Genomic DNA, 14,164 nt, shown 5'->3' with positions numbered 1-14,164 from the left:
CCTGGACTGCATTTTTCACACTGGGGAAGCTCAGGGTCAGTTTAATCCACATTTTTGTTTGTCATCTCTTCATCCATCTCATGAACGCGATTAGTCAAGATTGGCAGAAATGCGAAGTGCAATAAAATAAATCAATCAGTTGCGGCCTCCCTACATATTTTGTCGTCATGCACTCACCCTTAAACTGGCGAGGTGGGGTTTGAGCTACCCCACGAATATTTTAAAGTAACTGTAGGTGCTTACATATTAATCACATCTGATACCTGGAATACTGAGTACCTTTCAGTCAGTTCTCTAGCAACTGTGCGAAGATGAGGTTGTGTTGACCTGTGTGAACAGTCCGGTGAAATATTGTTGCATATAGCTACAGCACCACTTACGTAACATTTTTTGTGCAATATGCATGAAAAATGCATCAGTGTAATCTAATTGTAGAATATTTTTATTACTCTTTATATCTATGTCCTAATGATCAATATTTTGTAAGAATTTGAATTTTTTCCTTTGAGCTGCAAGAACTAAAAAAATGTGAAGGTGTGCATTTTTCGCTTTCCATTTTGATAGAAAATAGCATTTACGTGTATTTTCTGTAATGTTTCGTCTAAATAAGTGATGTAGTAATGTTAAGTAAAATCAACTTCATTCATTGTTATTTTTTGAAATATATTCACAACCGATCCTTTGTGAGGACATTTTTTTGTTCGGGGTTTTGTCTCACCCCACCTCACCAGTTACGTCCCAAAAAATACACCTCACCAGCTAAGGGTTAACTAAACTAGCCAGTAGTACCACAATGAGGTGCATGTCGAACGTATTTTTAATGCAAGGAACCTTTTGTGTTTACTACACTGAGATTTTTTCATTGGCACTCATTGTTTACCAGATTATAGGAGGGTTACAATCTACCTACCCCTCCTCCCGCTCCACGAAGAATGCGAAAATTGGACCTCGTGTTTGGTTGCCAACATTCAAGGATATTTGTAAACAAAGGACCTAGAAAATGGCGCATGTCGTGATGGAAAACGTGGCCTCAGTATGCATTTTGAGAGCAGGATCATTTCTAGACGCTTGGTTTTCATTATTCTTTAGAATGAAAGCAGTCTAAAAGTTGTTGAAGAAGTAATGAGATTATCCCCGATCCGAGTAACAACGGTCGCTGGGTGCACCTGCCTTCCTGTCACAACATGGCAACGCGGCCAGGCAACTGGAATTTGGCCCTGCTAGGTCGCACACCTCACTTGGCCTCAGGCTGGGAGCTACCTTGAAACCACACTCGGGACTACATACCCAATTCTCCCTTTTGGATGTGCCAGTGAATTAAATAGTTGTTCGGTTTCGCTTTCTGTCTGTTGTTGTGATGGCCACGGGCCAATTTATGTGCTGCTGTTTCTTGTTGGTGTCCTTCCTCCGATGAAGCTTTCCTCTCATCCTTGGCGGTAAGTGAACTTGACAAAGAAAACGATAAGGTTTTCCCCAGCGTGTTGCTGCGAAGGTGAGCTATGCATAGTGGCAGCAGTTGATGTTGCGAAATTCCGGTCGGTATTTGCAAGGTCCTTCTGCATGTATAAAGATTCAAACTGTTCCTTGCGAGGCGTCGCTGTGAATAGTGTGAACTGGAGCTGCGAAGTAATGTGTTACTTGAGTATTTTATAACAAGCCGATTTATTTTGTTTCAGCAAAGCTTTAGTTCTTGCAAATGGAGTGGCGTCATAAAGGTGTCACGGGTTGTTCAATCCCCAGTACAGGAACATTGCTTAGGGGTTCTGATCTCACTTCTAACTGTAGCAGGGGCATTTTCATCTGTAATTTGTCGTTTTTTTTAAATGGCCAGGATGTGTCTTCCACTTTATTTAAAGATAAATTATTTTCTATAATTTTCCTTAGCCTATTAATAACTATTTCTGTACTGACAAAGCAACCAACTTATTAAAGCGGCATTTCTCGAGCATTGGCTTTCCATAAATGAACCACATATCATGGTTCTGGGGGCGGTGTTTTTCTACTTTCTAGTATTATTCGCCGTATTATGTTCTAAGTCACCTTTGTTTACGATTCATTAATCTTGATTTTTCAGTACAAATCGGAAACCTAAAGTAGAATAGTGAAAACTAGTTTTGCGTTCAATAGAAAAAGGGGTGCCACGACTGACCGTCGGAATGTTGGATGACGGATTATAATTGTTATATTAATGTAATCTGTTTTACATAAGTTGCAATTAAATGTATCAGTTTTTTTTGCCAGTTAGTGTAATTTTGGCCCTTTTACTAATTTGACCCCTGTTGTAGGTCCACTCCATACCAGTCGATCTGATCATAAAATGGACTTAATTTTGACTCCCCAGTCATTAGCATCGTGACTGGTGTATCGGAGGAGCCATTGCCTCGCTTTTGCTGCTACCTGTGGCAGAGCGCATTGGGCGACAGACTAACGTGCAAGGATCTTGCTACCGAAGGTTCCAGGTTCTATTCCCGACTTGGGAATAGAATGGTTTCCTTTTGTGAGTGCCACTACATCCTTGTCATCGCCATTAACGAAAGGTTGAAGAAAAATGCAATTACGTTGCTTTTCCGTTCCTTCTGACTATTCGCGGCGATCAGGAGGAATAATCAATAATTGGATTAAGTTGACATCGTGACAAACTCAAATACAGACGTGGACTGGGACCTTTGAACCTACAGTGTCTCGACCACTCAGTTCCCTATGCCACTGCTGCAGCCGAGGATGTTGTGTGGTTTAGTTGTCTGTATTGTGTGACAAACTTCCATCATCTCTGTATGTTGCTACTTTTACAAACCCTATAGCCAGCTGCTTCCCAGATAGTTCAGTTTTGGAAGCTATTATTGTAGCGCACCACGTGTTTGTCTCTAATCCCCGATAGGGCACGTTTGAGTATTTGATCAACCTGTCGTCATAAATTGAAGGTAAACTTGTTACTTACCTCATTGACATATTTGCATATGCTCACAAACAATGGCGGCATATAATTACCCTTAGTTATAGTGCATTCCATTATATTTTCATTCCAGGTGAACCCTTATTGCGTTCTTTCCTTAGATCCAGCCTACCGGACCTGTAGGTAAAGTGTGCCGGTTTCAATTTAACGTGCGACTCTTGAATAGTGGTTTGTATTCCAGGTTTCGAAGCGTTACTGTATGCTAGAAGGGAGTGTGTAGCGAGTCGTTGATCTTCGAGTCTTAATGACCGTTCCGCTTTGCGACGAATTGCATGAAATTACACACAGTGTAGGCAGATCATTGCTTTGCTTTTCTGTAGCTGCCCCCAGCCAGCTTTTGAGATTCAATCCTCTAGATCGTAACCGGTATTATTTTCAGCCCTGTTGATGTTGGACCATATACTCTGAAATAACGTTGAAGATAGTAGTTATTGGGAATACCTGTGATGCAACGCACGTTTTTAAAATATAAGCTTGAATTTTTCACAAAACTAAAGACATTTTAAAGGGTTGGAATTCAGTACAATTGATTTTTTTTTTTACACTCGCGTAGATATATCTGCTTCTATCAATGTTCACTCGTAAAAGCTGAGTGAGCCCAGTGCGCTTCATTTATATCGTAGTGAGGCAGTGTTTCTAGATTTCTTACTAATTTCGTTTATTTTACTTCGTTTTTCTCTCACGCTTAGGCTTATTGCGAAGGTTGGAATGGTTGATATGATGAAATTGATGAATGGACACTCGCAAAGTACCCAGGCCGGGATTCGAACCCGCACCCCTGGCATCGTAGCGTGATGTGCTACCCACTCCGCCACGGAGGCAAGCAGGTTTCTTATTGGAACATCTATACAATGTGAAGCGTGATAATTCAAAGCCGATTAAAAGAAAAGGTTGGTTCTAGGTATACGTAAATGTAAATATTCAAATTAGAAGCATTGAAGCAAATGTCTGTTGAAAGCCAAATTTCGCAATTGCTTAAGTTTGGGAACCGGTACTGTTAAAATTTTGGAAGTTAACATCGTCACGGAACTGTTGTGCGTGATCGAGGGATACGTATTCAGAATCCAGATGCGTCACGCCGTTCCATGCGTCCCCCCTCCTCCCGACCTACGCGTAAATGAACATGTGGGCTACGAGTAGTTACGCGCGTTGCCTGGTAACCAGGAAATCGGTATTCGATCTCTGTGGATGCTTCTTGAACGGCTTCAGTTCCGTTTTGCCTCCTCGCAGAGAATTAAACACACACACAGAACCCAAACACAGTCTGCTCTTCCATAGTGCCACAAAAATATAACTTGGAATATTTCTAATATGAAATATTCCATCACTTTATAAATGCCGAAGTACATTTGAAGGGAGAAATCGAACCGTCACTGGCTTGCTCATCATCATTTCATCACGGAAGATTTCGGTTTTTTTTCCCAGCTTGAGGTAAGGACACACCCGTGTTTTTTTTTATCATTTTCACTCACTTTTTTCGCTGCAATTCTTGACTGCTGTCGAGGCTAATACAGCCGACCCCTCCCCCCGCATTCCACCAGTCCGACCCCAGGGAAAACTATTTAAATGTCCTTTTGGCTCGTGGCGACGACTAGGATGAATGATTAGATTATACTGACGAACACTCACAAAATCCGTCTATGCCCAGGCTGAAACTGAACTCAGGAATTTCTGTGGCGGTATCGAAAGTCGACTAATTTAAGGCTGGGCTGGAACTTTGGGCATACGAATGGGAGATTTTTTTCAAATTTTCCTCTCCATTCGAAAAACCTCTTGGATATTTCAAAATATGAAAAATTACATACGCTTAGAATGTCTTCTAGAGCATTGACATGAATTTTCGTGTAGTTTTCTTTCACTGTTTAGATATTATCAATAGTTTCATGATTACTTAAGTCTATTAAACTATTGATAATATCTAGACAACAGTGAAAGAAAACTACACGAAAATTCATGTCAATGCTCTAGAAGGAATTCTAAGCGTATGTAATTTTTTATATTTCGAAATATCCAAGAGGTTTTTCGAATGGAGAGGAAAATTTGAAAAGATTCGCACATTCGCATGCTAAAGGTCCAGCCGAGCCTTAACGCACTCGGCCACCTAGCCGGCTGGTATATCAAAAGAGTTTGTGTATGCCCACAGAAAGTATTCTCGCGCTTCAATTATCTGTCGCCGCCACTATCGCAATTTAAAAAAAGCCAGAAAAGCTTCGCAAAGTAAGAGAAATACAAAGTTCTCAGAGAACGTGGATTCAAACTCAGTCAAAACAAGATAAACAATTACTTATAATTATTAAGGGAATGCAATCTCTTTGCAGTTTTGCTAAACGTGTTCTTTTCTGTGGAATATATTTTTCATTGCCAAAGGCGAGTCTCCTGTGGTGATAAGTCAGCTTAACGTATCACGAGACGACGGGTCTCAGGTTCGAATCCTGAACGATGCGTTGACGTCCTATTTTGTTCAGCTTAGACATCAGACGCGATGCGATGGATGTAGAGAAGGCAGAAACCCGGCGTATATTAAGTAAAAATACATGAAGTAAAGTCCTTTTATTCATTCATCTAGGAGATCCCGGGTTCGAATCCCCACCTGGTCAAGGGTGTTGTTCTTTGGGAGTTTATCATATCACCACTTCCGTCTTCGCGTTACCCAAAGTGGCAGAGAATGAAGAAAAATGAACAAATCAATCAACCTAGGAGGTGGTGGTGTTGTCAGGGGAGGGGTGAAATATTCTGTGAGCTATGGAAGAAGTCGTCACGTTGGGGGAGTTAGCTTGGTCATTGTAGCTGGGATTTGCTTGACCTCGACCGTGAAATTATAAGAGAAGAGCAATCCCAAGGAGAAGGATCCATGGCAACGCTGTTTTATTCTTCAGACCGCTTGTTTGGGATAGCCTTGCGACCAAACCCCCGATGTTCAACTCGTAAGGACCTGTGAAATTACCCAATTTGGAGATGTCATACTATGGTCTCGTTCAGTTTCTGCCTTCGTTCTATGTGCTGAACCTCTAAAGGTCTGCGAACATAATAAAATACCATTTGACTTTTTTGTCCATAAATTTCTAAGGCTTGCCTACCTTTCTGCACGGTGCAGTAGGAAGCGGACAAGGTGCACTTATTGTCGGGAGGCATACCTTCACTTGACGTCAGCGGTCTGCCTCATAAAATTCCGCGCAACAAGTAGACATGCAAAGTGTTTGCGACCGAATTTGTAGTCCTTTGAACTTCAGCGTGCATGTGACGTTTTGAGTTCCGTGAAGTCAGGTTTATATCATGTCGTTATTGCGACTATTCCGATCAGCTTTCATTGCTCATTTTATGGGTTCGTAGTAAGATGCAGTCCTTTATATGTGTATATTCGTGAAGTAGTTCTCGAGATCTTAAGTAGTTTTTCTACCTATTTTGGATCTGTTTGTAAATACCTTGAACGTTGTTTTGTTTCCTCATATAGGGTTTGCAACTCTGTAGCGACTTTTCAACACAATAACTTGGATAAAGTCGTCCTACTGTTTGAATAACTTCTACTCGGGAAACTCTTGTGTTAGCACAATTTTGTGTTGAAGAAACAGAAATCTTGCTGTTAATGCTCTTCCAGTGGATCGTCTAAAGACAAGTTTTTTCCTCCCTTGTTGTGAGCCCGCACTGTGGTTATGCGCGTTGAGACTAGGGATGGCCAAATGCGGATAAAATTTTATCCGGATATCGGAAATTCGAATTATCCGAATGTGTGCATTATCCAGACAGTTTTATCGTTTATCCATTTTACGGGCTATCCACATACTGTTTTATTCGTAATTTTCTCTTTCACTACGGATTTTCGTAATTTTCTTTTTCACTACGGATTTTCTACAATTCCTTTATCAAATTGTTTTGTCCGGATGTCCGAATTATTAAGGTTATCCGTTGCATTCGAAACTGATAATCGGATAATTTGAAATCCGGATTTTGTGGCCATGTCTAGTTAGGACTGCTGGACCTTTAGCCGACGCGAGGGCAACTGTTTCCGAATTTTCCTCTCCTTTCGAGAAACCGCTGTAATATTCCAAAATCTGAAAACTTAGGATACTTAGACGTGAATCTTCGTGCAGTTTCCTTTCGCCGTTGCCTAGATATTCTAAATAGTTTTAATAGGTTTATGTAGCCACGAAGCTATTTAGAGCTTTCGCCTCTTCTCTCGCGTTTGGGTATTTTCCGCTGTTTATTCTTGCCCACAGGCTAACCATAACAAAGAAGTTGTAATCAGTAAGTCAGAGCCAGTCTCCTGCCATCACTGCCCGTTATGCTATATTGTGCCAAGTGCTTGGAGTAGTGTTAGGAATTGATTTTACCTCCCTGGTCCTGCCTATAAGCTTGATATTTTGTTTATTCCATGGATATGTGTAACATTTGTTAGACGTCTCCGATTGTGAAGATAACAGCTGTCACCTTCACATCAGGTACTTTTGATTCGATCATCCTGCTTACCTTGAGTAAGGACCCGTCCCGTTTACTCCCATAGTAAGGTAGACTACGACTGCTAATAGTCTAATAGCTAGGTTGCGGATTTGCACCTATTTACTTTTACCTTAAAAATCATTTCATATTGGTTCGCGTCTAAAAACTTATTTTTGTAGTGCCTATGAATGCCTATTTTGCATTATCGTAGCTTAAAGTACATTTTTGGGTACTGTTTTTTTTTTTGGGGGGGGCTTATTTTGCTTCTTTGGCTCTTTCCACATTATATTGTAAAGACAACCTCTCGTTTTGAGTTCCTTCATCAATTTCATCTATCCCATTATTCATCCTCACACCTAAAAAAATTAATAAGTTCTTGTTTAGTGCCTTTTAATACCTTTTAAATACGTTTTAGTGTCTATAAATTTCGCACCTCGATTGACATAACAGAACCATGTGACTTTAATGGTATTGTCTAAATGATCGGAAATACGGTAATGCGTTCTTTTAAGCTGTTGTTTCTTTAGATACACGAGCTTTCAACCCGTGACGCACAAGGTATTTTTAAATTTCAATGTGTACTCACTGTATATATCCTTAAATGAATGTTTTTCTTTCTTTGCAGATTCCACCCACCGCCAAAAAATTATGGGGAGTTGAAGAACAGAAGGATGATAAAGGTATCCTGAACCTTGGAGAGCAAATGTGGAGAGATTCAACATGGAGCACATCAGGTAATTGTAACTAAGAATATGTTGCGGCATCATGTTTTTTTGTGTTAAGACACCAGTTCCACTCTGAATTGCTGATTAACCTCACATGCAAGGGTCTATCCAGTTTTTCACTTTGGGGGGGGGGGGGTGTATAGCCGTTTCAGGGCAGTGTAAAAGGTAAGTTTAGTGCCAAAATTATCATAAATTCGACTTTGTGTAGATTTTGGGCGCATGCGGTGTATACAGGGTGATTCAGAATTCCTATTACACACTTCTAGGGGTTGTAGAGGATACTGAGTAGATCAAGTTTTGATAAGGTACCCAGTAATACCGTTTTGATACTACATGGATAACATATTTTCACATCTTCCGCTTCACGGTAGGCAACCCACATTGAGGGAGGGCGGCGTCATCAGTCACCTGCTTCCAACGTCCTCTGTTTACAATCAGGTGTGCTTCGATCCTAACGTCAGTTCCTATTCAGTCCTTGCGGAAGACAGTACAGTATGGTTTAATACGCGTTTGTCGAGAACACCGAAATGTTAATTTACGACGAAGCTGGACGTAATGGTAGAGCTGTGCAACGTTTGTATGCAGAGCGCTTTCCGCATCGTGTCACTCCATCACATACCATTTTTGCCCGCTTAGAGCAAAGACTGCGAGAAACAGGTAAATTCAAAGTTAACAGGGCCGACTGTGGTGCTCCAAGGACATGCCGCACTCTCGACGTTGAAGAGGAAGGAGGTCCTTCATCGAACTGACGAGTACTCGGACCATTGCGCATCACATAAATGTGTCTCCGAGCAGCGTCTGGCGTATTCTTCATGACCATCAGCTTCACCCGTACCAACTCCAGAGGGTACAGGTAATGGGTCCGGCAGATTTTGTACCACGTGTTAATTACTGTGCATGTTTTCTACACCGTTGTGTGGAAGTTCCCGAGTTTCCTCGGCTTGTTCTTTTTACGGATGAAGCTCATTTCACCAGGAAAGGTGTTTTCAACAGTCTGAACAGCTATATTTGGAATGACGAAAATCATCGTGCCATACATTATCATGAATTTCAGCAACGGTTTGATATCAATGTATGGGCGGGTATCATCGATGGTCGTCTGATTGGCCCGTACCTTCTTCCGGCCGCCTAACGTGTTCGAGATACTTGGCCTTTCTGCAAGAAGTATTGGCGCAGATCTTGGACGATGTGCCGCTGCACATTCGCCAGCACATGTGGTTCCAATATGGTGGCGCATCAGCACACTTTTCCCATGTCGTCCGACAACATCTCCATCAAACATAGGGGTCAGTTGGATAGGTCGCGGTGGCCAACTCCTTGACTTTTTTGTTTGGGGCGACATGAGTCTTATTTATGAGACTCCGGTAGTGTCTGAGGAAGACCTGGTTGCACGAGATCACGTTTCAGCGCACAGCAGGTATTTTTGAGCGTGTGTATGCAAACATCCTTCGAAGGTACACTGTTTGCAACTAACTTCAGGCTCGAGCAGCTCTTGTAGTGACGCAGGTAAAGCGCGAGATGTGAAATTATGTGATCTTGTCATCTGTGTAGTACCAAAACTGTACGTTTCCGGACATGGGTTTCTTATCAAAACTTGATCTACTAAGTCCCCTGTACAACACTTAGAAGTGTGTAATATGAATTCTGAACCACCCTGTGTATGTATGTATGTATATATATATATATATATATATATATATATATATATATATCATTGTGCACGTGTAGCTGTATTTTTTGTACCACTTTTTATACCATATGAGCAGGGCTCGAAAAATCCCGGTCGCCATGGCGACTGGAAATGTGAGTCTGGCGACTGTGATCTTTTGCTGTAATATTGCCGTTTTGTAAGTTTGCATGTACGAAATTTTGAAAATTCTAAGTTCAAATTGCAGTACAGCGTAAGTTAGCAAATGATTTTTTTATCAGCGTTGTGAACATTCCATAGAATCAGTAACAATACTCCTTGTCCCAGAAGCCCCCATTTCCCGATTTCTCACATGATTTAGCGATGTTTTTAATACAGATGCTCAGCTTCTTATAGATTGATTGATTTGCTTTATTTTACTTCGGTTTTTTTGCGCCACGTTTGGCTAATTTGCGAAGTTGGGGATGAGTGATGATATGATGAATGAACACTCACAAACATCCATGCCCAGGCCGGGATTCGAACCCGCGACCCCTGGCATCGTAGCGCGATGTGTTAACCACTCCGCCACAGTGGCCGACTCAGTTTCTTATATAGTGAAACCACGAGCAAAACAACCTGCGCAGACCCGCGACTCCTGTGGGCGGTACTCCGCGAGTAGAGTAGGGGGAGAGTGGATCATGCTTCCTTTATGGCCCAAGGTGGAGGGAAGAAGGGAAAGCTGCGCAGGGACTTTTCGTCCCAAGGTTTTTTTCCTTGTGGTCGATAGTATGCACAATTGCTAGTAGGTGGTTTCTTGGCGTCTGATTTTCAGAGCTGGCGCCTAGCTCTGAAGAAGATTTTTCGAGCACTGCATATGAGCCATTTCTAGTGTGGAGTATAAAAGTCGTGCATTTTTGTTTGTTAAAAGAACTGCACCATTTGGAATTTCCCGACTGTTCGGAATCCCGAACAATCGGGAAATCATTTCACGAAGTCGTATCGTGACTGGAAAATTTTCCCGATACGGGTACCGACTTTTCGGGATCTCGCACTTCGTGATTCGTCGGTGGCGAAATGTTGAAACGTGATTCATTTTCCGACTGTTGTTGACAACTTTCACGTTATCGCATGTGTATTGACTCATCTCGTATAATCGATCGCGACCACCCACCCCCTTTTTTACAAGAGGCAAAGAAATTGTCAAGTTCGTGCTCACTGGCCAATTGGTAAGAAACCTATAATAGTGCGAAACACTGTGCAATATCCCTCCAAAACGCCGGCTCGGTGATAGAGCGCATCGAGAGGTCGATTACACCGAAGCTCTGTGGTTCGAGTCGGAACCTGGACAGGATATTCTTTCTCTCTCATCAGTTTGAGCTATTTCTTTTATTGTTTACATCTAGTTATTATATTTAAGCGTTTTATTCATATGCAAACAACTCTCTTAATAAAGTTTTTCTGTTTGACGCCTTGTTTCGACGCCATCAAGAATTGAAAAAAAACTAATTTATCCTGTATATATGGAACCACGTAGCATGGTAGGCCCGCAATTGCCACCAATGCATTTACTTTTTAATTACTATAAACTTGATATGCCACTTAACTGTATAAAAACAGGTCTATGTCCGCTTTGTATTAAATCTCAAAAGTTTATTTGGATCTCTCAGTTTTGAAAGTACTATATCTCGAAAATAATATTGGGAGGTCCTAATGGTGATTTCATTTGTACGTGAGGAAAAGATGTAGTGTAGAAGATCGAATGTATATCGCCGGCTGAGTACGGTTTAGTCGTTTTTCAATTTTTCGTCAGAGAGGAGCAGTTGGACGAAGTTATCGTGTTACTTAATTAATGCGTCACGTTCCCAAGCAACGTATCTAGCTGTCAGATGGTGTGAATTATCAACACCAATAAAATGTTTGCCCAAATATTGTAGTGTATTGAAAATCCACAAACATCAAACTTGAATCAACTTTCCTGCAAATTTCGTTCAGATGGACATACGAGAACGTTTTCCTGTATTGAACACTGCTGCTGTGTGATAGAATCTTCTCGCCGTCTTACCTCATGGAATTAATGCTGTCTGTATTTTCATGACCACAATAAAAATGGTAGGTTAACCTTCAGCACCGTTGCCAGATGATAGTAATTAACTGCAGTCGATTTCAAGAAAACTCGTATTAATTAAAAGTTTGAAAATATCATACCGTGAAGCAAATTCGTTACGTTGGACGGGCTATAATTTGCGAAATTGACCATATCTAATGTAAAAAATCATCGGTGAGCGAGCGCGTTGAAGAATTTGCGATCTCGCCCCAAACGACCGAACCTAGGTTCGATTCCTGGCGTGGACATTTCTCTTCATTTGTGTCCCTACAGCAACTTCAGCTAATCACCATTCAGCCACGTCACGATTCGAGTAATGAGGCAGACGTTAAAAAACTGACCGACGTTCTTTTTTGCAGGAATACTGGGACGAAGGGGGGTGTTATGACCACTCGCCAGCCCCCAACCCCCTTTGGGCACACCATTGGGTCAGGGTAAAGCGACACGAACCAGGTCATGGACATTGCGTTTGCCTCATCGTTAATCCTGATTGTTACCATTAACCCAAGAGTTACAAAAACGACGTAAATATAACCAAAATTGAATGAAATTATTGCTCGACCCAGAAGAGTAGATCCCTCGGTCGTCGAATTTTCAAACGTAAGCAATAGAGGGAGACTGGAGGATGCAATAAGCTGCTTGCCATGCAATCCCGCACCAGCGTTGCTAAAATGTGCTGCCTTCTTTGACACATGGCCGTCACCTTTATTCAGGGCAAAGTGTCTGCATAAGCATGAATGGGAAAACCGTACAGAACGTAATTTTTGAGGTTCAATTTTCTGATAAGGAAGCAGAGGAAGGGAAGTTATAATTGCGGCGACATGGTGGCACTCGGGACTCTCGCGAAGAGGAAGCGAAAGGAGAAACAAATGACCGCCCACTTTATTTCGTAATTTGCCGAGGTTATTCTCGTCCTGGTAGAGCTGGATCCAAACCTACCTCCCAATGCCATGAAATTTGCCAGTTAATTTTTGAACATTATTTATCCTTAGTCTTAATTTTAGGTCGAAGCAAGCACGATTTACCGAATTTCACCGCGCAATCGTCGCAGATTTTATTCCATTTTTTTATTGCTGTAAAGTGGGGTGCAATCATTGTGAGAAGCTTTCTTTTTAAAAATTGTGCCGGTATTACTTGTACTTAAAAATCATTTATTACTAAACTGTCTTTGGTGCAAAATTGGATGGATGCTCGTGTAAATACGTAAAAATTATAGTCCAAATCGACGCACATAATTTGTTAGTGAAAATTTAGCGAACATTTTTCCGTCAGTGACATTTTAGCGAACATTTTTCCGTCTGAAGAAAAAGTTAATACGTTAGTTTTTGTACATGGTATGCGAAGTACGTTAATCATCTGTGGCCGAAGGTTCTGCACCGCCATCATTGTTTTTTTTTACCTGATGCGACAATTATGCGACGAAAAGTTATTAAATACCAATTTTTAACCGGAGAAAACCGTGTGCGACGATTATGAGGTGAAATGCAGGGATTGCCGCACATTGACATGATTTTTATTGCGTACTGTTCGTACAATACTTATTTTTTATCGGAATTAATTTCATTCGTTTCCCTCCTCCCTCTGGCTCGCATTTTTATCGGAATTATTCATTCGTTCACCTCCCCCCTCAGCTCTGCAAGAGAGACACAATAGAAGCAGTGAAAGCCATTCATTTCCTAAGAAGACCTGTACCGTTAGAATTTAGGGAGTGCATTGAGGAGTAATCGATTTTGTACATTGTACAGTTGAGGACGACCTCTTAAAACGCCTTTTTACGCAGTCACGAGTCAAATTATCGCAGTTACATTTACCTGAGGTTAATCATGTAGAGCGGAACGAGTGGAACACATGCGGCGAACTAGCGCCTGGTCACTCCAGTGTGTAATTTTGAGTCGGCAGTTTAATATTTTAACCAGTGCACTACGAACTTCAAGTGTTAAGGAATTAGGTCTTCTATAAAGTGGTAAATATTGTTTGTTACAATATTGTCATGATTTTATCTGGAGAAAACATTTGTGTTTGTTTTTCAGTACTGTGAAAGCAATACTGTGTCGTAATTCGTTGAGTGGGTGTCATAAATATTAACAGCCGATTTGCCCACCATGTTCTTTTGTTTTTAGGAATGGAAGGTTGAAGAATTAAACCAACATCGCCCAAGCTACACACCACCAGCAGTACTAGTGCATTCCGTAATTATTTTCATGTAAGAGAAAAAATGACTGAAAATATTTGTGGATAATTTTGACAAGTTGTCGAGCCATTCACCCACGATTTTGTCTTTTAAAGCTTCTCGTTCCGACCCGGGCATGGGTGTAATT

At 41.3% G+C, this 14,164-nt stretch overlaps 1 protein-coding gene across 9 annotated transcripts in view; it reads left to right on the top strand.

The window, feature by feature from the left end:
* Positions 1-14,164, top strand: part of pum (pumilio) — a 254,522-nt gene that overhangs the window by 87,422 nt on the left and 152,936 nt on the right. For 8 of the 9 annotated variants that reach the window (XM_083129691.1, XM_083129696.1, XM_083129695.1 and 5 more), the window contains one exon: positions 8,013-8,121. In XM_083129691.1, coding sequence (XP_082985817.1) covers positions 8,013-8,121 — 109 coding nt within the window. Of the gene's footprint in view, positions 1-1,293; positions 1,437-8,012; positions 8,122-14,164 lie in introns of those variants that run through there. The other variant, XM_083129698.1, reaches the window with a different exon arrangement.

This window comes from Lepisma saccharinum, chromosome 10 (genome assembly GCF_977018435.1).
Source record: "Lepisma saccharinum chromosome 10, izLepSacc3.1, whole genome shotgun sequence".
In the NCBI taxonomy this organism is placed as follows: Eukaryota; Metazoa; Arthropoda; class Insecta; order Zygentoma; family Lepismatidae; genus Lepisma; species Lepisma saccharinum.
This window is presented reverse-complemented; position numbering and strand designations above follow the sequence as displayed.